The sequence below is a fragment of the Pagrus pagrus genome (assembly GCF_965226575.1).
Source record: "Pagrus pagrus genome assembly, chromosome: 8".
Taxonomy (NCBI): domain Eukaryota; kingdom Metazoa; phylum Chordata; class Actinopteri; order Spariformes; family Sparidae; genus Pagrus; species Pagrus pagrus.
The window spans coordinates 31,495,708-31,522,104 of NC_140192.1; the positions used below are offsets into that span (position 1 = coordinate 31,495,708).

The window sequence follows — 26,397 nt, forward strand, 5'->3', positions numbered from 1 at the left end:
ATAAAATCAAATATTTATTCAATATGACAGATTCAATGATAAAACACAATACAATAGATACAAATACAAAACAACATGCAAAATGTACTTATGGAATTTATCTCCATTAATACAAGATACAATATGAAATCATTCATATATTGTACTGCATAACATTAGCAAGTTCAGTTTAGCCTAATTCCTACTCTAACATTTGATCATTAAATTGGTGCCGATACATTACATCTTACATTTTTGAGTGCAGGGCTTTTATGCATAGTAGTATTCTCACATTGTTGTACTTTTACATTTACAGTTGAAAATGTATATCATGTCAGTCTTCGGTTCCAATTATTTCTACAGCGCTCATGTTTCTGTGATGAATGAGTGGAACACAAACTACTTTGGTTCAAGTTTGGTCCAATAATTAATTTATTATAGGTCTTCTGAAAATGTGACCAAATCTGCTGGATCAAAAATATACCCTACTGCATAGTAACTTGAATGGGAAAGTCTAAGGAGCTCAGCATTGATGTGAAAGAGCCCATTATCGATTTGAACAAGTCAGGAAAGTCACTTGGAGCCATTTCAAAGCAGTTACAGGTCCCAAGATCAACTATGTAACAACTGTTTGTGAGTATAAAGTGCATGGCACAGTTGTGTCACTGCCATGATCAGGAAGAAAACACAAACTTTCACCTGCTGCTGAGAGAAAACTGGTCAGGATGGTCAGGAGTCAACAAAAAACACCAAAAAGCAAGACTGCAATGAATTAGAAGCTAATGGAAGACAGCTGTCAGTGTCCACAGTCAAGTATGTTTTACATCAACATGAGCTGAGAGGCTGCTGTGTTAGAAAGAAGTTCTTGATCCAGACACTGCAACTTAAAGCTCGACTGAAGTTTGCTGCTGATCACAAACCTTCTGGAGGAAAACTCTGCGGTCACATGACAAAAACTGAGTTGTTTGGCCACAATGAGCAGCAGTATGTTTGGAGGAGAAGAGGGGAAGCCTTTAACCCCAAGAACACCATACCTACTGTCAAGCATTGTGCTGGTTGTATTAGGCTGTGGGGCTGTTTTGCTGCCAGTGGATCTGCTGCTCTAATGAAAGTAAATGGAATAATGAAGAAGGAGGATTATCTAAATTCTTCAGGAAAACCTAAAATCATCAGCAGAAGATTGGCTTTTGCAGTTGGGTGTTCCAACAGGACAATGATCCCAAACACATACAAAAGTGGTAAAGGAATGGATAAATCAGGCTAGAATTTAGGTTTTGGAACGGTCTTCCCAAAGTCCAGTCTTGAACCCCATCGAGAACATTCATTCATTCATTCGACCTTTATTTAAATCTTGAAAAAATCATTGAGGGCAAGCCCTCATTTTCAATGATGTCGAGAGCACACATAAAAAGAACAGAATAGGTACAAAAATGTGATAACAAACAAACAATGAACATAATCACAGAGCAAGTAAAAAGAATGGGTACATAACAATGATAACAGATAAGAAGCAATATGACAGAACAGCAACAAAACAAAAAAATGAAGTGCTGAAAATGATAAGAAACTGCAGCAAACGAACATGACAAAACACAAATAAAACTGAGGTGCATAAAGATAAATGGCAGACAAACATACAGGACAGCACATAGTAAAAAACAGTTACATTCAAATGTTAGAGTAGTTTGAAATCATAGTCTTAAACTGACCTATAGGTATAACTGTATCAAGTTTACATGTACATTGTAAATGTTCCAAGTGTATGGAGCACTGAAACTGAAAGCAGTTTTCCCTAATTTACCCAGGGAACTTGGAGCATTATACAATCACTAGAGTGTGTTGAATAGTGACTCTGTGACCAGTTTAATAAAGAGCTTGTCATGAGTCAGTGTCTTGTTCTTGTGTTTCCTGTTTTATTTTGTCATGTGTCTCTTCTTGCTTTTCAGTTCCTCCTGTGTTTTTCCCTCCCAGTGTTTTTCCACTCGTTCCCTCACCTGTCCTCTTCCCTCCTCACTCCACCTGTTCCTGATCCCCTCGTTAGTGTGTCTGTATATAGTCTTTGTTCTCCCTCATGTGTTTGTCAGTTCCTTCCGTGTTGTTCCGTGTTACTCCGTCTTGGTCTGCCTTCCCCCCGTGTTGCCACCTGGCATTCTGCCGCAGTGTTTCCTCCAGTGTTTCCTCGTGCCTCCTTTTTGGTATGTTTCTGATTTTGGTTTCTTGTTTCTTGTTTGATTTGAACTTTGCTTTTCTGTTGCACTTTGTTTAAGCTTTTTAGTTGCTACTTTGTTTTTTGTCCTTGTATCTGGACTCCTTGTTTTTTGTATATTCAGCGATTGTGTAATAAAGCTCGCTTTTTTGTTGAGTCGAGTCCTGTCCCAGCCCCTCGGTCGGAGGCCCAGCCGCGGGGTGGAGCCACTGGCAGATGCTGGCGGCCCGGTCGACATCTGCCAGTGGCTACACCCCTCGGCCCTGTCCCAGCCCCTCGGTCGGAGGCCCGGCTGAATTTGGTTCCTGCCAGTGTTTCCCCTCCTCCGGCTCATCCTTGCCACCCCGCCTCCAGTGGGTCCCAGCCTGCAGTGGGTTCCAGCCGTCGCCTATGGCCTCCCGCTAGGCCCCCAGAGGGATCGTCACTTTCACGGGTCATGACGTAAGGGGGCCGGAACTTCTGGTGACTGCCTCCCATGCGTGCAGCGCCGCCCCTCCCTAGACTCAGAACACGCGTTGTGCGTAGGGCCCCACGATCCGTGGGGGGCCCCATTTTGCGCAAGGGGACGCATTCTCTGCAAATACGCAAAGGATGCGCATCGCTGCCGTGAGGCGCGCTTAGAGCACCGAGTCAGCCCGAGGCAGGAGAGAAAAAAAAGAGACGAGTAATCTGACACCGCACACGTTGCCGCAATGACTGACAGCACGCAGCATCTGACCAATCAGCGGTCAGATGCGCCGACAGGCAGTTGGATGCAGGTGGAGAGATGGCCTCCAAGCGGCAATATGAATCGGGAGCAAGCAAAAGAAAGACAAAGTCAAAACAAGAGGAGGCTCGTGCTTCACTTGAAGGTGTGTATGTTGTGGCATGAACACCCCTGCTAGCCTGCTACTCATGAGACAGAAGAGAGGATAATTCTGTCTAGATGTGGACTGGAGATTAAATTTTCCAGCGGCCCTGATTATCATTTATTGAATGTCTTGTTTACTGCATCTACATTCACCTCTGTTGAAAAAGGAGCGGTTAATTGACCAGTTGGTGGTCGTATGTTGGCTCAGGTTTATAGCCTATCAATCTATGCTATCAATAGAAGTTTTGGGCTATTTTTATGGAGGTAAAATGTCGCCATCTCTTGGTGAATTTAATTCATAAGTCATATAAGATTAGATAAGAAAAATTAAGATAATCCTTTATTTGACCCACAATGGAGAAATGTAAAGCGTTGCAGCAGCAAACAGCAGTGTATGAATATAGAACCTAAGTACTAAATGTAAAAATAACTATATAAAAATATTTAAATATAGAAATATCATCAAAGCATAATGAATATTATTATTAGTTGTAGTCGTATTTGCATTAATTGCATTTTAACCTTTGTGAGGCTAGTATTTACATTAATTTCATTGTGTAATTTACCATTAAGACCAAAACAAATCTTAATAATCTGCTTGTATGATGGATTTCTTGTCATAACAGGGTCCATGCTGAAGTTTGTTACTAAGGGTGACACGGAGCCAGCGGCCAGTATGTCACAAGGGCCATCAGGCACCATGTCTACTGAAGCAGCCTGCATCTGTAAAAGGCTTGTTCCATTGTTGAAAGAGGCTGTTCATTTGATTTGTTCCTACTAATAAAGGTTGTAAACCTAAATGGCATTTTGTGATACAGTCATTTTGTAAAGGGGGGGCCTCAAAATAAAATTCTGCTTAGGGCCCCAATTTTGGCCAGGGGCGGCCCTGCATGCGTGTCTGCATTTGGGTCCTCACCTCGTCTAACATAGTGTAACAGAGCTGATGTATGATGGCGTGTTGCCCTTCAAGGCTTTAAAAAGAAACGGAAACCAATGGCTGTCACGTCTTACTGTTTAAGGTGCCCATCCAACTTTTTCATATAGAATATAATGATGAATGAAATAACAGTCACCAGTAATGAATCTGTACTTGAGTAAAGAATTTGAACTGGTAATCTGTTACTTCTGTAGAGGCTTATAGGGGGTTAGGCCACCAGGTGGCTGTACTACTTACCAGCAAAACACAACCTGTACAGCAGGTTGACCAAATAGTTTTCCAACATTTGCGTCAATCTCTCAGGGAATAATGCATGGATCTTCATGAGAAAAATCATGTATTTGGGTGGCTCTGAGTACAATTTTCATGTAGATCCAAATAAAAGTCCAGATCTAGTGGATTTAAATACGCACGTTTTATTTGATATTGGATTAGGCCCGATTGACTTAAAGGGGACTGTTTGGCCTAGCTGAGGTATGCGCTCTAAGTGCCATAAACATTATGGCTATTTCCTGTACATGCCTGAGTAAATGTATCCCTTATTCTCTAAATCCTGTGACTTCTGGAAAGTTCTGGAGTCATTTTCCTCTTGACTTCCTTCTCTGAAACATCCGTGTAAAGTGAGGTCAAAGGTCATTCTGAGAAGATGTCATTTAAATCATCACAGTAATTGTATTATGAGTTAAACTTTGGAGCAACTAGAGCTCACTACAGTATGTTGACATGATATGATGACTGTGTAAAGTTAGACCATGGAGTTTCTTAAGGACAGTCTCTGGGTCAAGTGTTGGCATATTTTTAGTTCCACCTCTCTGTACAGTCATGTAGTTGGGGTTCGACCACACAGGTCAACAGTGTGCCAGAAATTTAAGACATTTACAAAATGTAATCAATTGTCTACATTATTCTGTGATTTAACTTTTGACTTGACACTTGCAGTAAATCCTCAAACAACGCATCTGCTGTAAGAAATGTACTAGTTTGAACGCAAAACAAAATCTATCCTCATGGGGTTATCAGGTCCAACAGGTTTGACTGAATGCTGTGTGACTGGAAGTTGTAATTGTCATGCGTATGTGCCACACTGCCAGGTGAATTCCTGAGTGTATCTGTGTGGCTCGTTTTCCAGGAATGTGGATGGAGGACTTCCTTGTAGCAGCAGGGTGGAGACTCCTGAGGAGGCAGGTTTAACTCGCTCTCACTTCCCTGTTGGCACAGTGTGGAAGGCAGCAGGCACAGCTGGACACTGACTGAACTCTCAGCAGCCTCTCATTCAGCAGCACAAGGTGAGCATTGTGAATGAGTGGACAGGATTTATCAGGTTTCTCTGCTAAACTATTATTAAACTATTAACCTGTATGTACTGACCTGACTGACATGTGCACAGGGTAAGGTACAAGGAAGTATTCCAGTTAAATTGTGCAGAACGTTACTGATTAACGTCTGTGCAGTTTCTCTGTAGGTTTCTCTTTCCTTTTTACAGTTATTGTTTAAAGAAATAATAAATACAATTTAACAATTTGGTCATTAGGTTTAGATTAAGGCTTGGTGTAAGAATTTGTATGAATTAGTTGTTGATCCAGTCTACCTTCATGTCCCTCGCCCCTCCCTCTCACCGTTTTTCTTTTTCCTCCTTTGTCAAACTGTTTTATTTAAACTAACACTTAATCTATTGCCCTTTGCAGCAAAATATTGAGGTCAACTTTATTTTTCAGTCCATTTGTTTTCTGCTCTTTTGGAAAGTTACAAATTACATTTACTGTACTTAAATACAATTTTGAGCTACTTTTGAGTATTTTCTTTTGGTGTTGCGCATCTCAGAAGGAAATACTCCACATTCACTAGATGGCAGTCATTTAAAGTTACTTTGCAAATGAAATGTTCCATCCAAAACATCTCCTTATTATGAAATATGACAGATTCAAACTACAACAGTACAGAGACTTGATATGACTCCATCAGCTGTAATGTTAAAATGTGGTAATACACCAGTTATACTAATCCAGTTTGATGTTTAGTTTTTCTTTTACTTAAGTACGATTGTGATTTCAGGACTTTCATCTGTACTGACAGCCGTCAGTCAAAAACATAGCCTCGCCTTTCCAGGATTTCGATAGTCCAGTTTTCTATTTCAGATATAAATGTATATGTAACATGTATTTTTCATTTTTCTTAAAGTGTCTGTCAGCCTGATTCGGTACCTTTTTGTACTAAAATGTTCAGACAAATTCATCAATCCATACATGTAAAAACTGGGTCCATATTTATCAACTGTCTACGAATTACACCAAAGACAATGGAAAGAATCTTAACATATAATTTTTACAAATGCAAAAAAGATTATAGTTGCAAAAACATGTTATTTACATGTGAGTTTTATTTATATAACATCGTTCTGATCAAACGTGTCAAATGCAGACAATAAAGATGCATGGATGCATTATTAACCTCTTTTATTGTGTAAAAAGATTGTCAAATGTTCATATCAAATGCAAGAAATAGGCAAAAATTATCTGAATGATACTTTTTCTTAAGCTAAGTTATTTTCCACAATGACCATACTTTGTTCTCCAAACACATTGTCAGAAGGTGTGTGCTCATTGGTCTAGGATCTACTCTGAAACAAGTCAGACCTTTGGCGCTCTCTTCAGTTCAATAGCATTTTTAAGTTAAGAAATTTGATGAATAGCTTTTCATGTTTTTGAGTAGAGTGAATGATTTTTAATTTTATCTTTTCTAGTCCAAAAAACAAGTTTGTTAGCAGTTCGATAAACACATTTAGAGCACCTCTTAAAAAAGCAGAAGCAAAGAACAACCTCCTCTGTTTATTTATGTCTGTTATCCTTTGCTCTCCTGTCTCCACTGTCCAGAATGCTTTACACTGAGTTACTGCAGTTGTGGAATGAGGCAGTGCAGGCGGTGGATGCCAAGGACTGGCAAGGATCTCTGGCCATACTGGAGCAGATCAGTGAACCCACCTCTCGCACTCTGTTCAATGCTGCCTCAGCTCACCTGGCTCTGGGACAGCTGGAGCCGGCCCTGAGGGTCAGTGTGGTGGGGGGATGAAGGGTGACAATTCCTCACAATTATTTAAACGGGTCAAACTGTCGGACACCAGTGTTTTATTTAATTGCAACCCATGCAGTTGCTGGTCCGTTGTCTAATACAGGTTTTTAAGTTACAACCAGTGTGTGTTTTTTTTTTTTTTTTTCCTGTTTTTGGGGTGAACTGTCTGTTAAGATTTACAGCTTCAGACTTGACGGATTACTGTAAGAGCAGTTGTTTTTCAGAGAGTAACTGGTCAAACAGTCCATAGTAGTGGTCATGCTGACGAATCAAAAAGCATAAAAGAGAAATCAAGTGTCAGCAAAAAGTAAACCAAACCCCAAGCAGCTCCTTTTCAAACAAGACGGTAAATCTATGAGCTATGATCCACTGTACACCAGTCTGAGTATCACCATGGTTAAAAACGTACACGATTACATATTGTAATACTTCCATCTGTTTGTCCATCCTACCTTGTCTCTCCCCCACTGTTATTTCCAGGCTTTAGATCTCACCCTTGCCAAGGATGAACGTCTTGCTGTTGGTTTCTTCCAGAGAGGAGCAGTGATGATGCAGATTGACAGGTAGGGAGCAGCACCCTGTGCCCCTGTATAGTCTGTGCTTTCGTAAAGACAGATTATATAACTTTTGAAGCAGTCACAGATAATGAGGCTTAATTATGGAAAACAGTGCCCTATCATCCTGTAATTGCCACTATTGCTCCAAATGTCACATAAAATGCTATTGTTGCTTCCTTAAAGCTAGGGTCGGGAAGAAGTTTGTTATTTGTAGAAAATCATCCTGACGGCAATGAATAAATCAAATGCTCTGTCTAATAAAAGAAAAACATCCAGGATCTGTGGCTGTTGCAGGCCTCTAATGAGCCCATCCAATCATCTTGTTTGGCTTGTATGAAATGATTGGACAAGGCTACCTGCCTGTCTACCTACATACCAGCCTGCCAGCACTCATTGCACATGATCAGTCTTCCCGCAAGCGATGTATTGTTAAAGCTATCAGCGAGCTAGTGGCACTAGAATGGCAGAGAAAGTGCAGCAAAATACTAACAAGCTAGCTTGACAGTGGTGAAAACTAACAATAACCATCAATGTGCTGAGCCCCAAGTACACAGCTTCTGACCCTGTTGTTGAGTAGCTTGCTAACTCTGTAGCACAAAGCACACAGCCCTGAACGCAATAACAGAGCCACTGCAGCCGCAAAACACTCCTGTAGCGGCTATAATCAGCAAGTCTAAGTCTAGTCTAAAACGCTAAAAGAGCTTGCATGTGTCATTAATGTAGACGTAGCAAACAAGCTGTTAATACATCTCCCAGCTGGCCAACAAGAGCTGCAGGGCAGTCTGTAGTAAGGCAGTGTGTGTTCATATGCTTTGGAGAAGTGGGTGTGAAGGGGGGAGGTGGGAGGTGGGGTTTTTCTGTTGGATACTTTCAAAATTTGGCTTGCTTTTGCTGGTTCTTACGGTCTTACCGACCCCAGCTGCAAAGGAGCTTTTTTTTTTTTGTTGATTCGGCAGGCCGGCAGTGGTCTTTCTTTGCCAGCACTAAGTTTTATAAAGCTGACCAAAAAACACACCTTGCATTTAGGATAGATATAATGGGCAGGAGTGAATATATCTGGGCAGACCGTCCATGTAACGCCTATGTGTGGGAAATAATGGGTTATGTATCTATTTGTGACTATGTAAGACTAATAACTGCAATATGATGATGGTAAAATAAAGTAAACATTGTTTTACTGCCGTATAACCGGACTACAGAGCAGCCGCTCTCCTCAGGCTTTAAGACTCAATTCATCTTCAGCACTCCACCATAAAAAATAGTTTTAATTTTTGGAATCCAACCCGGTGATGGACAGTAAGAATAACTATGATAATTATACAGAAGTTGCCATCTTCTCGCTGAAGGTCTTTTTTGATTATGATTTGAATTTATTTATGATTTTAAATCCACAGGCTCGGTAGATGTGAGGTGTTATTCTCAGGTTGACTTTATTAGTTGACTTGGAAGTTAGACCATGGATGTATTAAGAAATGGCTTCACATTTTGGGAAATGCACTAAGGCTTATTTTAAATCCTGGTAACACTTGAGAAGATTGATACCACTTATTAGTACTGTGAATGTAAATGTGTTATGTGTGGACTATTAACTGGCCACAGCCACTTCCTGCACACCTTTCATCACTGTGAGGTTGCCAGGCAACCAGCAGAGACTCAAGGAAGTTACTGCGCCTGACGAAGAAAGTCAGACACATAACCTGTAAAACATTTAGTACTGTACATCTCTGTATGTCTGTCTGTCCAGGTTGGAAGAGGCTCTGTCAGACTGTATCTGGGCACAGAAGCACATGAGAGGAAACGTGGTCATTGATTACAAACAGCTGGGACTGCGATTCAAACTGTACAGCTGGCAGGTCAGACACTCAGCCTCACACACTACGCCACACACCTGCACTCACACAGCACGCTTCTTCTCACACATTAAAAGATCTATTCCCATGAGCTCAGAAACTACTGAGGAATGATAACAGAGCAAAATGTGCGGTGTCATCACCTGCATTGTGTAGTTCCAATGTCACACACACCCAGGAGGAACAAGGCTTCATTGATGAAGGCTGAGGAGGTTGCACAACACTGCATATTTCTCAAAGTACAGATAAGACATTCTGTGTGCCAGTGCAACAGCTACGCTATGGCTGAGTGCAGCTAACATGCTTACAGCCTTACAGTGTTTAAATGGGTGATGTGACCATCAGCCTGAAAAATCACATCACAACATCAGACACAATCGGCGTCATACACCTTTTGATACGATGAAAATGATGCAGTTTTGTTATGTAAATTACATGACAACCACACTGGTTGTCAGGGGAACCCAATCCAATAGGACTCCACAAATGCATGATGATGATAACAAAAGAGCTCAAAGGTGAAATAATGATTAGGACATTGCAGAATTGGTGTTCAATTGAGATTGGTGGTAAAGGACATCACTCTGCATACATTTCCCACAGTGACAGCTTCAAGTTCCCTTGAAATAGATACTTGAACCAACCTAAAAAATATCTACTTCCTGGAAAAGTGCATCTTCAGTGATGACCTCATCCTGCGTGTGAGAGCCCATACAGGTTGTGGCAAAAACGCACGTCCTCAATTTTAGCAGAAATTTTTGAAGAGGCAAAAACGATAAAGCAGAGGGATTAGAGGGAAATAAGACTGGATTCCCCGGTGACTTTTAGCATCTGTCAGAAAAGAGCTGGGACAGACTCACTTGGTGTCTACATTGCTTTGTTAGTTTGTACATTGGCTGTTTGGGGAGATTTATTAGACAATGATACTACAATTTCATTGAACACTTGGTCAAAATGTGCAAATTCACTCCAAACACAATTTGAATACATCTAAAACTTAGTTATTATTATTTTAATATTATTTTGTAAAATACTAGATATCTGTGTTCAGGAATCATCACTTGTATGATCAGTGAATGCTTTTTGATGCATTTTTCTCTGACTGACAGACAAGCTGCCCCTTCGTCTTCAGCTTGTAGTTGTTGGAATGTGTCCATCAGTGAGGAAAGCAGCTCAACAGAACAGCATTTAGGAATTATACAACAATTGAAACTGAACTGGAGCACTTACCCAAACATCACACAATTAAAAAAAAAAGGATCAATAATGCACCCCACTACATCTCTCTGACAATGTTATTCTTCAAGGTGGGAGAACTTGAGAAACTGGCACAGGTCTCTGGTTGTTTAAATCACACACGTCTCATCACCCTGATGAATACTTGAATAACAATGCTGCTTTTCAGCCTCAGTAGCAGGAAGCTGCTGATGGCTCCATCTTCCAGTGTCTTAAAACTACACTGCATGGAATTGTTTTTATTCCGAAAAGGAAGTAACTTTGTAAAGATTTTGGTTGAGTAATCATTTAATGATTGGTGCTGGCCTGCATACAGGCAGTTTATGGTCCTCAATGATTCAGTGAAATCTCTTTAAGCAGGTTTTTACACAGCAGTAAAGAAAACCTCAATATTCAGGGATGTAATGTCTAACAGTGATGTGTCCCCTAGGTGTTACATAATGCAGCAGCTGTGTACTGTCGGATGGGCCAGTGGGAGCAGGCCAGGGAGGTCCTGCAGTCAGCTTCCCAGGAGAGAGGAGGAGGTCGAGGGGGTAACATAGAGGTGGCTTTGGACAGCATCCTGGTGAGTGTCACAACTTTGAGAACAGACTGGGAGGGACACAAGATAAACCTTGGTGACAAATTTCCAAAGTCAATTGCGAGTGCACTGTTTATGTTGTCTGTTTGTTGTCGCCATACTTGAAGTCTAAAGGATAGAACGATGAGGATGGTCCTCCAAAGTAAATACAGTTTCTGTCCTTGTTTAGAGATGCAATGAAATGGAAACACCTGGTAAACAATGAATCATTGGCTGTGCTCCATTTGACTCTACTGGTGTGTTGTCTCACCTGCTGCTGCATATAGCACCAGATACATGGGCCAGAAGAGGCCATCGAACAGGAAAGGGGGGTTTGTCACTGTGTAGTTCCTAGAGCGCCTCCTCTTTTGCCTTCTTCATATAGATGAGAGCAACCCATCCAGGTACTTTGCCCTTGCCTCATGCCCCACTCCCTTTTGGGTGAAAACAGCCCTGCTAATTTGAGTGACAGTGAATGCAAATTCTGGGGTCTCTACCAAGCTGTTAGGAGCCGAATCTGATAGCCAAACAGGCAAACAATCATGTTATGTTGTAGTCGACCCATGTTCAGCGTTATTATAAGAAATTGCGGATGATGAGTGACCTTTCAGTCCCAGTCTCCATCAGTGGACAGACCTGACACACACAACTATGGGTTAAAAAAAGTTTCTTATCTCCTACAATTCACAATCTATTCACAAATGTCAAAAATCGATTTTTGATTGTTAATTAGTAGCTCGATGCTGACGGCTTATTGGTTAATGGCAGGTGGTATGAACCCTGGCTCCTCCTGGCCAAATTGTCCTTAAGCAAAATATTGAACCGCTGGCTGTTCCTGATGAGCGTGCAGAACACTTGCTGGTTTGTACGAATGTGTAAGCGAGTGAAGCACTTTGTCTGTAAAGGTAGAAAGCACTAAGTGCAATCCATTGGAATCCAAGATGTGGCTGATAACTCTGGAAGAAATCCAGTAAGTAGGCCTGCAGTTAAGGTTTTTATTCAATGCCGTGTATGAACCTTCAAGTTCAATGTAAAAAAATATTTTGAAACTTAAGGGCACTGGAAATCTGGTTCTGACTCGGCGTCTCTGAGTAACAAGGTGTCACAGTACTGCAGCACTTTCTGCCAGGGTTAGGAGTAGCTTTTGTTAGCAGCCTTGAGAGATTTCTCTTTGTGCTTTGTCTGTTTTCTTCCTACTGGTTTGAGGTGGGCAAAGCTCAATTAGTAGCTCCATACACTTGGAACATTTTACAACATACATTTAAACTTGATACAGTTATACCTATAGGTCAGTTTAAGACTATGATTTCAAACTACTCAGCATTTGAATGAAACTGTTTTAACTACGTGCTGTCCTGTGTGGTTGTCTGCCATTTATCTTTATGCACCTCAGTTTTATTGCTATTCTGTCATATTGCTTATGTTATCATTTTTATGTACCCATTCTGTTTACTTGCTCTGTGATTGTTTGTTGTTTTTATCACATTTCTGCACCTATTCTGGTTTTATTTGTGCTCTAAAGGTTGATTGAATAATTTTAAAGTGCCTCCACCAACCAGGAATTAGAACTATTTGAATCAAAATCTAATGATAGCTTCAGGGTCAGATGAGCAGAGTATATAAATGTTAAATTCAAATGATAACTAAGGATGTTTTTTTTGGACTGTAGCTTATTCAGTCATGATTAACGTTTAGGAACATTTGAAAAAACATTTGAGTTATTCAGTGACGACAAGTGGCCTGAAACTGTCACTAGTCTCTATTATTTACCATTGCTGCATTAACGGATGATTTAGGGGCCGTTTCACCAAATTCCCAACATGCTCATCAAACAAAAGAGAAATGTACCACATTTCAACCCACAAAGCAACGTCACAGGACCAAACAACAGTAATGTGGTAACTGGTAGTGTCTTTGGCAAATTGTATGAGGGGGAAAAAAATACCACATCCATACATGGAAAAGCGTCTGTCATCCTGTCTGACCTACCGACTCTTCGTCACATTTCTGCCTGGAAAAACAGCGTCTGTCCCCGGCAGCAGAGCCAGGCAGCTCCTGCAGATGAATGGTGGTGATTGTGATGCAATTTAGAGCAAAAAACTTTAGTGGGTCAGGATCTCAGACACAACACTTTATAACTGCATCCATATGATTATAAACAGTGGGATACATGTTTAGATTAACAGATGGCACCACATTGAAAAAAAACCACACGGATGTCAACGTCATGTGTATTGTCACTCCTCTTTTGGTTCCGCAGCACCGAACTTTATGCTTTATGGCGCTGCTTGGTTCAGTGTGAATAAAGGCAGGCCTTCTCTGTGGCGATAATGCGGAGTCTCTGTGTGCTAGAACAGATTCAGGTCAGCACAGGCTCCACAAGCACAGTACTGAAAGTTACTTTTATTGCTCTTTGTGAATTTTCTTTTATCATATTTTGGCCACATTCTGACTTAAAATTGTGATTTTATTCATCCAAAACAGCCACTTGGAAAAGTCAGTGCATATGTAATCGTAATTTGCAATGAAAAGGAACACTTTACTTTGAATTTCATAACAGAGGGGGGAAGTCCCAGCTCCTCTTCTGGTGCCTGAGGGTTCGGTTTTTCGTCCCAGGAAACAGGATGTGGAGCAGCTGCCGCAAAGAGACTTCCTGGGCAAGGCAAAGGTAGAGTATCCCTGTGGTGAATGTTGTGTCATGGCTGAATGTCTAGTAACTATTTGTAAGGCTAGTGGGGCGAGACAGGCAGGGATGGCAGCTGGTAAACTGTGCGGGGCCATGACATCTAAAGCTTGGAAGGGCCAGTCGATGTGGGTTAGTCTGAGCAGATAGGATGTAAATATAAGATCGGGTAAAACAGCTGAGAAACTGATTTTTACTTGGGTGAGCATAGAGTATGAGGGTAGTTAAGGCTACGTTAGTTCAGGGCTGGAGAGTGCTGTCATCTGTCAGAGGACTCGGTAGATTTATGACGGCACAGCCTGACACTCACTGCAAGGCCCAACTACTGGTCAAAACCTCATTTAATGAGTACTGGGCTTCCATAGCAATGCTCACCGAACTTCTGACACATTTCACTGTGTATAGATAGCTAGCTTTACTATGTCATGATATAAAATTGTATGTATCATGTGTACATTTTTGAAAATGCTGTTTTGTAATCGATTAAATACTTTTTTTATCAAGATTAAATTTGATTAAAACTCTTTTGAAATTGAATCCAAATGATTTGATTCCATCCAGAACAATATATGTGCCATTCAAACTCCTCATTCAACAATCTGCAACCTCTGACATAAGACACAATAATAAGACAGAATTCAGTAATGTATGATGTTCTCTTCTAGGTGATTTCCTCCATTATTCCTAATGATGATTTTGGAGGCTTTGAACCTCTGAGGCTGCAGGTGAGAATGACCAGTGTCAGTATGAATAAATATGTGGTTGTCACTCACTTCCTTTGCTAACTGTCACTGTCTTCTCCACAGAAACCTGGTTTCTACGAGCCCAAGATGGATGGAGCGGAGTGAGTATTATCACCAGTCATATAGAAATATTAGTAACCTGAGCTGATGAGACACTAATCCTCCTAGTGAATAACACATTATTGTAAAACAATGATTGTAGATGAATGACAGATTTTGTGTTTTCACTATCTGTTAGGGATTCTCGATACATGCGCATACGGACTCCTTACATGGCCCGGGGCCTGGGACAGCTGACTGTGCCAGGAGGGGCCATGGTGTTTTTATTCGGTGAGGAGGACAGGGATGGGATGGCAACTGTCATATATGATGGAGAGGTGAGGAGAGAGAGAACCTGAGCCAAAGATACAGTGTAAATGTTAAGTGGGTGTCCTGAGAAAAGTCCTTGTTTTTTCTTCTTGAGCTTTAAAACACCTTAGATACAATTACATTTTGGATTAGAAGAGTAAAGCTGTATTGAAGTTACTTTGTGGCCCTATGGGGGCAGAACAAGCTGGAAACACAACATTTACATGTTATGCCCTTATAAAGTGAACATGACGTATGGTGTATGCTGTATACACCTAGCAGACATGGAGCAATATTATCATGTATGTGGCATAAACAGAAACAGATAGTAGCTCTGTGTTACACTCCTACTACCTGCTCAACAGTAAATGGCAAACAGTCAGTCAGAGGCTAGCTGGTTAACACAGTGGAGCATGTAGCAGCTACAGAGCCAGAGATCTCTCTAGAGTCAGTGGAGACCAAAACAGAGCTAAAAAAGAGAGAATATTGGACTTCCGTCAAGTGGACACAAGCATACTCCAAATGAATGATCATGTTGAGCTGTGTGCTTTCAAATGAGTTCACCACAGGAACGTAAAAGGTGTCAGTGTTTTGTTCACAACGACTTTCTGTGGCCCCAATGCAGCCAAGGAAGTCAGTTATTGGAGTTTAATCAAATGGAATAATAATTAAATCTGCAAGCAGAGTTGATCGGGCCCTGGACCCACGTACGTCGGGCTGCGGTGCCGTCGGAGGGCTCGTGCCTAGACGTCTGCTTGCCCATTGCCTATCAAAAGGTTCCTACCTAAATGGGATACGTGTCACCCAAAACACAAAAATTGACATCTTCAGTGACTTCCTGTGTCCAGTGGGTGGTGCTATAGATATGACACAGTATTGATGCATAGACGTATTCAGGGAGAACCCCTCTACATGTGCGACCACTTTGGTGTAGATGGGGAAATCTCAGCTTTGAATCAAAATGGCCAACTTCCTGTTGGACTGAGGGTATGGGTCCGGGGGGGGTGCTATAGAGTCCCCAGGCCACACCCACACCCAATCAAGTTGAATTATAACATTTTTCACCAGATGTGACATGTATTCCAAGTTTGGTGAGTTTTGGGGTATGTTCAGGCCTCCAAAAAAACGCTTAATGTGCAGAATAATAAGTGTTCTTACAGATTCAATAGGTCCTCGCGCTAACAAGTGCTCGGGCCCTAATTAATTCTTGAAAAGTGTCCATGTGTAATTTATATGCAGTTATTCCTCCTCAGGTTTTTGAGGATTTGGTGTCTACAGCCTGGTGCCCCTGGTGGCACTTGACATACGTCTGCAAGTCTGTCTGATTTTGAGGTCTTTATCTTTCAGAGAGGACTTCTGCCAGTGTCCCTGCTCGAACCTGCTGATGTCAAGATGTCCAAAGGCAAAAAGGAGAATGTAATGTTTGTACATGCAACAGTCACTCAAACACTCAGTTTAACTGGCCAAATATGTGTACACAAAGAAGGAATTTGACTGTTTTTAAGTTGTTAATGTTACCAGTGATGGAATGCGACCAGTACATTTACTCAAGTGCTGTATTAAGTACAATTTTTTGAAGTACTTTATACTTCTACCCTACTGCATTTTGAAGACAAATATTGTACTTTTTACTCCACAACATTTGATAACTCTAGTTAATTACTTTTTAGATTACATGCTGCATCAGAGCCAGATACATGATGTTTGAATTAACGTATTTGATCAAAAATCCGATTTGAAAAAAAACTCAGCTGAAAAATGCTTATTGATTGGCCCATAGTATACAGTATATGCATACATGTATGTATTGTACGTACATATGTATAATTGACTTTGGTACTTCTGTACATTTAATATTGGATACTTTAAGACTTACTCAAGTACTATTTGTTAGTCACTTTTACCAAAGTAATATTTTAACACCATATCTTTACTTTTACTTAAGTATGAGTTTTGGTTACTTTATAAAACGCTGACTGTTCCAATAGAAATGGACATACAGCTGAACAAGGTAAACAAGACTGGGTATGTCTTGTTTACCTTGTGTGTGTGTGTGTATATATATATATATATATATATATATATATATATATATATATATATATATATATATATATATATATATATATATATATATATATATATATATATATATATATATATATATATATATATATATATACATATATATATGTGTATATATACATATATACATATATACATATATGTGTATATATACATATATATATGTATATGTGTAAAATAACGATGACCAACATGCAAAGAGAACAGACTGGATTATTGTAGTGTAAAACTGGATCGGCAGATTGAGCTTGAAGAGGAAGTACATCCTCTGCTGGGCCTTTTTGATGATGAGGTTGATGTTGGATGCCCCCATTATGGTCCTGGGAAACTATGACAGTGCTGTTGATGACAGGGGGCAGTGTTGGGGGGGCTCGTCCACAGCGTGTTTGTCTAAACACACTGGAGGGCCTTCCAATAATAGCTACACATTGTCATAAACAACCGAATAGGTTGATTGCCAATGATTCCAAAACAACGTATATCACTGGCATATCGCCAAAACATGACCACTGCGGTGTAGCAACAACAGTTGTACCCTTTTGGCTTCACAAGGGACAGTGTTCTCTGGGATTAAAGTCCCCTGCTTATGCATATTGCCCATCCACCTCCCTATGCAGACTTTGTCGCTCAGTATACTACTTCACCTGACTTCCACTAGAGGTCACTAGAGGTCACCACTTAACAGGATGCATAAATATGGGTCGTAATAGGCTGCTTTCACAGTTGACCTATATAGTCACTTTAGTCAGTGTATTTCTGAGAGGAAACACTGACCGTTAGAGCTTTAATGGTGGCACTTGAGATTGCTCAAAATTATACTCATGCTGAGCAGAGCTTGAGCTCTGCTTCACTCCAGAGACCAGGCAGCAAAACTGTGTCAGGGAAAATACAAGAAAATATTCTAACAAATTGTGCTATACAGCAGTTCAGCCATAGCATTTAGATTACTCTGTGGGGAGTTTCATTGACCTTTCTGTCTTGTCTTCATTCACAGAGAGTTCCCAGAGGGATCCCTCTCCCACCAGGACTCAAGCCACCCACTCGCCCACAGGCCCAGCCCAGCTCTGTAGCTCCTCCTCGTGGTAAAAGTCAATCACACTCCTCCTGGTCCTCCTACTCTACTTTCTCTCAGATCCTCCTGTTTCACATTCTTTCCTCTGATCTGCTCCAGTAAGCTCCTCTCTATTTTAACAGATCATTTCAGGGCCAGAGCAGTATTCTTTGTGTCTACTGTCTGGCACTGTGGCTGTACCAAATTGCTGCCTATGATTTGGGTGCTGCTGGAATTTCAGTTATTGTTGTTGAATTTGCTTTGAAAAGAAAAGCTGTTGAAGTAAAGGGCTGATACTGCCTTTAGTTTTGCAAAGGGCACAAAGACAGACATGTCAGATTGTAGGTCTGTAAGTGTGTCCACCCAACATTTTGTTTCACAGAAAGGCGTCTCCATTACGTGTGGCAAAGCTTTATTTGACAAGGCCTTTATCTGTCAGTGATTTCTTCGTAGTACTCTGGGAAGAGCTTTGTAATTTAGTACTAACTAAAGCAAGCAAGCAAATCAAAGTTCTTAAGCAGCTGATGAAGTTTCAATGTTCTGCTCACTGTAGAGTACCTGACCAGGTGTGAATGACTCATTGATTTGAGACACAGCCTGGAAGCGAGTGCACCAACAATGTTACCTAAAATAATTCCTCATCAGCAGCTTGTTGGCTTTAACAAAAAACTGACCCTGATGACGACCACAAGCCATAACCTGTTGGTGTAAAATGAGTGTTGCTGGAGTTTTGACCTCTTTAGACTTTCTTTCCTTCTCTGTGCACCTTGGAAGTATACTGTAGGGAAGCTGTGCCTGAAACGCCTCCTCTGCTTAAAAATAAAAAGAGTTCATCTTACCTGTGCATTTGTTTACAAGCTGTCTGATTACAATATCGTTACAAGTAGAAATAATGTCCCAAACTGAATATAAGACTCAAGATGTAATAGTATGATTGGTTCTAATTATTTTCAGTCTGTCTTAAAACTACAGTCAGGTGCCCATATGAACACTGAAACATGTTGTAGGCTACCTGCTGTGATGTCCTGTTCATAATTTGATTTCAATGTAAGTGTTTTGGGTAACAAAAAAGCAAAGCCAAAGTACATACCATTTTAGTTTGGCTAAAGTTGATAAGAGGCTCCAGCTGTCTGTGGTAGACAAATCAAGTGGTTATCTATTGAAGAAACTCTGTCCAGGGACCCAGAAGGGGGGATGTTCTAGTCTTTCAATGGTTGGTATGAATAGGGGAAATGATTACAGCAAACGATAGCAGTTCCAATGTATTTATGTTCTTGTGAGTATTGTTTGAAGACGGACTTGAAAAAATGTGAACCTTTCCTTTAAGTACTGCTCCTGTTAAAGCTGCTGAGGGTGTAAAGAAAACAGCAACTTCTTTAGAATCACTAGCCGCTTTTAGTTAGAAAATGCGCCACATTTGCAGCCAGGTAAAGGCTGCAATCTGCCGTCTTGTCTGTGAAACGGAGATGTAATATTCCTCCTTTGCAAAAAAGCCGCCACTGGGGTAGGCGTAAACATGTGACGTGACGTGAAGCACGAAGTTGGGTGTGAACAGTGACGTCGCACAACAGTGCATGTCATCGACACCTCCGCCCATGTCACGCAATTGCCAGGACATCGACGACTTGGATTTACAAAGCAATGGAGGCGGCAAAAAGTGTACCCTCCGAGGCGTCATATTGGCGGACCAAAGCAGACCCCCAATATGCCGCGCTCTGTCTAAATTTGCGGACCTAGCCGCGAAAAGGACAGCCAAATTGGCGGCTTGCTGTCCAGTATAAAAACGGCTATTGTTGTTTGTCTTTTGTTTTCACAGTGGATCAGACTCAGAACATCTACAAGTCTAACCTTCCATTAGTATTGTACTGTATGTGCTCACACTGTACCTGTGCTGTTTTCCCTGCAGTACGTATTACCTCAGACACTCCACCTCCATCCTACACTACTGCCACCCACGCACTGCTGCCAGCCTCAGAGCCTCCGAGGTACACAGCCAACACAGCCAGCGACCAGGTATTATCTCCCTCTCGCCACAATCATCCGTGTAAGCTGAAAGGTTTACATTACAATTACATCAAAGATCTTTTTCACACATTCAGCTCATGATACACACACACACACACCCTGATCTAAATATAGAAGGATTGTGTGGACTTGTGAAGAAACTGCTTTGTAAGGTTGAACTTAGCAGAGGAAATGCTGATGTGTCCCGATTAAGTCACTTTGACACTCAGGGGAGGCAGAGGTAGTCAGCGTTTGGATATAAATATTCTTTTGTGTCTCTGCATGCCACTGTGACCTGAAAAGATTCATTCTTATGTGAAATAACTAATGGACTTCCTGTTCCACATTTGCCATGAAATAAAAGCTTCTCTCTGTCGAGGTTATACAGGAAGCCTTATCCTCAAATTGATGAGGATGACACGATAATATCTTCCTGTTAGTCATTGATTTGTTCATTTCTAATGGGCTGGTGACCCAATGGGAGCCACCGACTGCACCCACACAACTAACCAACACACTCGTGCACACCACCCAGAGGAGTTGTAGGATGTCTAAACCATGACCATTTCTAATTTGAAAATTTCATTATAGAAATACTACAGGCAGCAGTTTGTCTCCAAAATCCTCTCACAACTGCATTTGTCACTTTGATCGTAAAGGTGACACTACTTTTTAGAGCAGGGAAGCCCAAAGTGGGGCTCATGGGCCAAAGCTGGCCTGCCATAAGGTTTGATTCGTTGGGAGGTGAAAACACTCTTCAAAGATGTTGGATCCCTAATGATTAATTATTTTTTACAGTGTGAGCATGGCGGGCAGCGTGACAAGTCAGTCAAGTCAGGGTCACACCTGAGAGGCAAGTGGGGGAAAAAAGCAACCGGCATAAAAGTTATAAACATGAGGGAAAAGAATTGAGGCAATGGATCAGCAGAATGTTTTTCTCACTTGCCTCTCAGGGATTCTGAATACACATTAGGTGCCTCTGTAGGACCAGGGTCCACCAGTGAGTTTAAGTTTAGTTTTCCCTTCCAAGGGAAAATGTTTGGGTCACCCTGCTACAGTGTAAAGGTATATGTTCACAATATAGTTTAGAGCTGACTATATAGTATATAAATGAGAGAATATTACAGATCCAATACAAACTGACAGAAGGGCTTGAGAGAAAATGGAGCAATTACAAATCTGTGTGATACTTCAGCACCACAGATTAATCAATACAGAGACAGTTAGGCTGCTGATCTGTCAGAGCCATAGTAGAGGCCATCGATTCTTGTTTTAAGGTCGCAAGCTGAGCTTGAACTTGGGACATTGCAGTTGCATGGTGTGCATTCTACAAGAGAAGAAAACTATGGTAGTCATAAGTTGTTGTTGTTTTTTTTTTTTATTAATCTGGAAATGTAGCCAGAAAAAGAAAACATTAAAGTGGTTACCTTGCCCTTTACATTATGCTGCTGTATATTGGGGTTGGGTAAGACCCAAAAACATTTGGGCAGGCCCTGTCCCAGTAAAATATGTGAAGTAACTTCTACCACTAAAAATCTGACTACTGTTGCTTCTAGCACTGAAATTCCTCTTGGTACTAGCATTACAAGTACTTATCAATCGTAGGGGCAGGAGTAATGATAGCACTAGTAACTAAAATAAGATCTATCTGAAAAGTGTTTGTACTGACTGGACAAGATCTGTATTTTAAATAAAAGCTGTATTCCTGTTCTTTCTTCCCAGAATGCTGGTGGATCTCAGGGAGCAGAGACGGGCTCTGTGGTAGTGAAGGTCCACTACATATACACTGTGGCTCTGTCTGTCCCTCTGGACACACCGTACGATAAACTGAAGGAACAAATTGCACAGAAATTGGGCCAGCCAGTGTCTCAGCTGCGCCTCAGGTAACCACAGGCCTGCCAACCCACTTCTGTCTCCTTGAATTTCAACAAGTGATGCTTCATTTCTAAAAATATGCTTTTCTTTGTCCACTCCACCCTGTGGGTCCAGTGTCTGTTGAGAGACAAAGGACATTGAGACTGCAGATATGCACACAGATATGAGTGCACTCCATGACAGCAGTGATAAACAATAGCACAAGCATCGTCGTGGGAAAAAACACAAAAGCATTACATGACATCTAAAGCTTGATAACAAGACCAGTTCACTTTTCTGGCTGCCAAAATAAGAATCGGAGCTGACAACAACCAATAACAAGCTTCAAAGCCTTGCTCTGATGATTGTAATCATCTGTTCTCTCAAGATAAATTGTTTTTTTTCTATCCTGTGTCAACCCATGTTTGCCCCCATGATGCTTTCAGTTCCCCATCTATTCCCCTGCTACTACTCCCCCTCACCACTCCCCTCCATGTCTTCCTTCATCAGGCATAAGCAGCATGGCTCCAGGGTGCTGATACCTCTGGGTGGGGAGGACGAGCCAGGCTACACCGTGCAAGAGGTGGCTGAGGCTGGTAGAGCCACCCTGTGGTGCCAGGTGAGGATTTTATTTCACACCTGCACATGCCTCATTGATTCAAACTGGACAGAATGCCTCGGGAGGTTGCACTTGTCCTCACACGAGATTTTCCCCCTTCAACGAAAAGGTTTGTTATAGGAATCCTTTCCATAGTGTTGTCAGACACTTTAATAACAACCACAGTGGACAAAGCCAGTTCACCTTTAGTAGATGGAACTTTGATGGTCAGTTGCCCCAAAAGATTGCATTACAGCCTGAGTTGTGGCTGCAGGCTGGGACAATCTGGTGGAGTCATTTCAAAACTTGTTGGACCTATTCTTCATTTACAAAACCAAATATGCAAACATAGGCCCAGGTTTAAAAACAGTCACCCCGCCATAAGGTTCCAACGATGAACTTTAGCTGCTAAGGGAGCAGGTATGTAAGAACATGTATCCCAATCAGAACGGGTCTTATTTGAAGTTAAGGCAACATTGCAATGATCACTGGCTCTCCATAAACCCACATATGGCCCACCCATTACAAACTGAGAAATGCCCATGTATGGCAGGATCAGATTAAAAGGAACATCTGTTGAATATGAGATTCAGCTACCTCCCTCCTCTTGGACGTTTGGTTGGTTGTATCCAGTGATGCTCCTCATGCCTCTCATTCCCCTCATTGTGCTATCATGCTTCAGGCTGAGGACCCCCTGGCCAACCGTACCATCCTTTACCAGATGGTGGCACTGTATGACTACACTGCCCAGGGCTCAGAGGACCTGGAGTTCAGTGAAGGAGACACTATCGACATCCTGGGTGAAGGTGAGGCCTTGGGTTATCTTCATACTGAATGACTTGTCAGTGGAGTCTAGTGGCCACTTTCATTTAAGATGTTTTCACACAGCTTCGTCCTCTGTTCAGATGGCAGTCTCACTGCCTCGTTATGTTTCTCTCTTTCACCCTCTGACAGTTAATGACGAGTGGCTGGAGGGACACTGTGCAGGAAGTATCGGCATCTTTCCCAGCTGCTTTGCCTACAGGGAGAACATGGACGTCACCCAGAGCCTCGAGTTATAAAGGCAGGCGTGTTCCTGTGCAGTCATCTCTAATAAGCCTACGAACCTGTGAATGGCTGCTGTTTACAGCCTCAGAGCAACTGAAAGGCACCCATATAGGGACAAACGGTGCACTCACTAATGACTGTCATGCTTTCAAATGTTTCTTCTAATATGGTTTCATTGTAGTGCTGTTGTCGTGGCTCAGAGTATGTTTATATTAAACCTGCTGTACTTTTTCTGTCCTGTGGTATAACTCTGATAATCCTGTTGAATGAACCAGGGTTTCAATAATGCTGGTCTGGCAACCTTAAACTGTATTGAGGTTGTTCGATATCAGAGGGTCTAATATTGTATCCTGATACATTTTCTTAATGAAGATGTTGAAACTTTTAAATCAATATGTACCTAATGATTAAATTAAAAAACATATTGTGAATTTACCAGTGATGCATCAATTGTAGTAAATTATTAGGAAACATGTTATTTACAGTAGTAAATGCAGTCATTTACACACACTGCATATAAAAGTGTTTATCTGATGGTTTTACAACATGGAATGAAAATATAAAGGTCTGTGCTATTTATATACATTGGTTAAATCTAACATTACAGATCGTATAAATAGGTTATTAGTATGACACAGATCACTGAGGTCTGTCATGATGCAATACTGATGCACTGTGAGCATGGCTGTGACCAGAATTTTAGGAATACTGAGGTTGAGTTCAAATTCCCAAAGGTACCCCTTACCTAACTCAGAATATGTAGAACTGACACCAAAAAGCTTTTTTTGTTCTTCGTTATAATTTAGATTTTTCATATTTAATGATTCAGTGAACTGTTACATATTCTGGACACTTCATTTAATTAAGCTGTAAATGCTGTCATGAATATTTTGGTGGACGAGTGCTGAATCCTTTAATGGCCTAAATGTAGCCAAATGTTATTCTGAGTCTAAAAATAGTGGAATCAGCATATAAAATACCCACCATGTGTTGCTTTTAAAGATGAATGTAAGATTGCTGCATTGAAATGTCAAAAAACAACTCGACCTTTATTCTACATGTTGTTCAGTTGTGTTCTTACATTATCCCAAATGTTTACAACAATGTTCAAACCAGAAAAAAGTTTACTCAAGTTAACAGTGCATTTCATTTGGTCGTATGTTGCTCTAATTTCCAGGAGAGGGTCAGAGAGTGAGGAAGGAAGTCAGCAAACGACACTCAAAGCAACTTAGGGTTAGTAACAATGAAACATTTGTGCCCGAGTCACATCAGATTGATTTTCACCAGCAATGAGGGTAATTTGATGTTGTGTTTACCATCAGTGAAGCACATTTTTCACAAGTGTTTGTTCACCTCATACAGCCAGATGACTGTACTGTACAGCCTTAAGCTAGCAAGCCACAGCACACTGAGGGAAATGACCACAAAGTTTTCAAGAGTAAAGTATAGTTTAAGAGTTTTTAATTGTCAGGTAATTTATAAAATGATTAGCTGTGTACAGCTAAGGTGTGAAAAAGCATTTCAAATAGATTGAAAAAGATGAGGATTATTGGGAGACACAACTGATACAGTATAGGAACATTTTCTGGACTTAAGACTTTTATGAAGAGCTACAGGGGATATTGTTAATCTTCCTGTCACACGCTCTCTGCAAAAACTATCCTGGAGAGGAGGGCTACAGTGAGGGAGGCCAATAAGATGCCCACAGCAGCTTTGAATTAACTGTCTTCTGAGACTGAGCTGGGATAAACTGTGCATACTGGAACAGTGGGCCATAATCTTCACTTCTTCACTAATTCATAAGAGAGTCAAAAACAGAGGTATTCAAAGAAACTCACCATGTCTTTGCAAGAGTTTGCCACCAGGCGTGAGGCAGAGTGAGATGTCTGAGTGGAGGAAGGCTTAATGGTCTCAACAGAATAAATCTGAGCTTTTTAGACTTTTGAGGCAAACAGGTCTGAAGGTGGTCATGTGGCAGGTATACTGGTGCATGTAGGTTAGGTCAGATGTTACAGTTACCTATATTCTCTCTCGTGAACTGTTTTGTTATTGTACACATCTATGGTGGATGCATGTATATTTTATCTTGTTGCTGTAAAGGAGGAAAAGTGAGTTTGCAGCCATTTTTTCATTTAGGGGATATCTGTGTCCAGACATTAAATGTCTCTTCAGAATCCTGTGGGGGGGCCCTGATGCTAGGTCCATGGTTTTTCAAACGTTTATGGCATCAGTCTTTGGTCACTATGGACACGGCTTTCTCATGAGTATGCAAGTTGGTGGCAGCATCATACTGCAGGGCCTACCAGACTTCAGAAGATAAAGTGTAAAGTGAATGAAGCCGAGCACAGGGGAATTTAGCAGATAAAACTTGTTCTGTGCTTCCTTCATATTAAAGTGCATGGGAAATTAATACAGTTGGATTAAGCAGCTGTTTTGAAACCAAAGCACTGATGATGGCTTTGTGTCTGCCACCAAAATAAAACCCCAAAACAAATCATCTTCAGGCAGTGCCAATTCACAGTTATGGAAAAATAAAAAAAATCTAAAATCACATGCCACTAAATCCTGAGAAAAGATAAATCAGAATCAGAATCAGATTTATTGCCAAGAGGGATTTTACACCGATGAGGAATTTTTCTTGGTGAATAAGGTGCATTGAAGACAATAAACAATAAACAAACAAACAGTGACTATAATATATACAATATAAACAATATAAACACACAGAGGCAAAAAGTGTGGGA

The 26,397-nt window shown here is 41.1% G+C and overlaps 1 protein-coding gene across 1 annotated transcript; it reads left to right on the plus strand.

Annotated features, from left to right (window-relative positions):
• The first annotated feature begins 2,082 nt into the window (after positions 1 to 2,082).
• noxa1 (NADPH oxidase activator 1) lies at positions 2,083 to 24,088 on the plus strand. Its single transcript, XM_084360220.1, has 17 exons — positions 2,083 to 2,174; positions 5,102 to 5,258; positions 6,843 to 7,017; positions 7,519 to 7,601; positions 9,340 to 9,448; positions 11,112 to 11,246; positions 13,801 to 13,908; positions 14,589 to 14,648; positions 14,730 to 14,767; positions 14,905 to 15,043; positions 16,362 to 16,430; positions 18,094 to 18,181; positions 20,057 to 20,163; positions 21,877 to 22,037; positions 22,519 to 22,627; positions 23,289 to 23,412; positions 23,561 to 24,088. The coding sequence occupies exons 3-17, from the start codon at positions 6,844 to 6,846 to the stop codon at positions 23,665 to 23,667; spliced, it is 1,611 nt and encodes a 536-aa protein (XP_084216346.1). The 5' UTR covers positions 2,083 to 2,174; positions 5,102 to 5,258; position 6,843; the 3' UTR covers positions 23,668 to 24,088.
• The last annotated feature ends 2,309 nt before the right edge of the window (positions 24,089 to 26,397 follow it).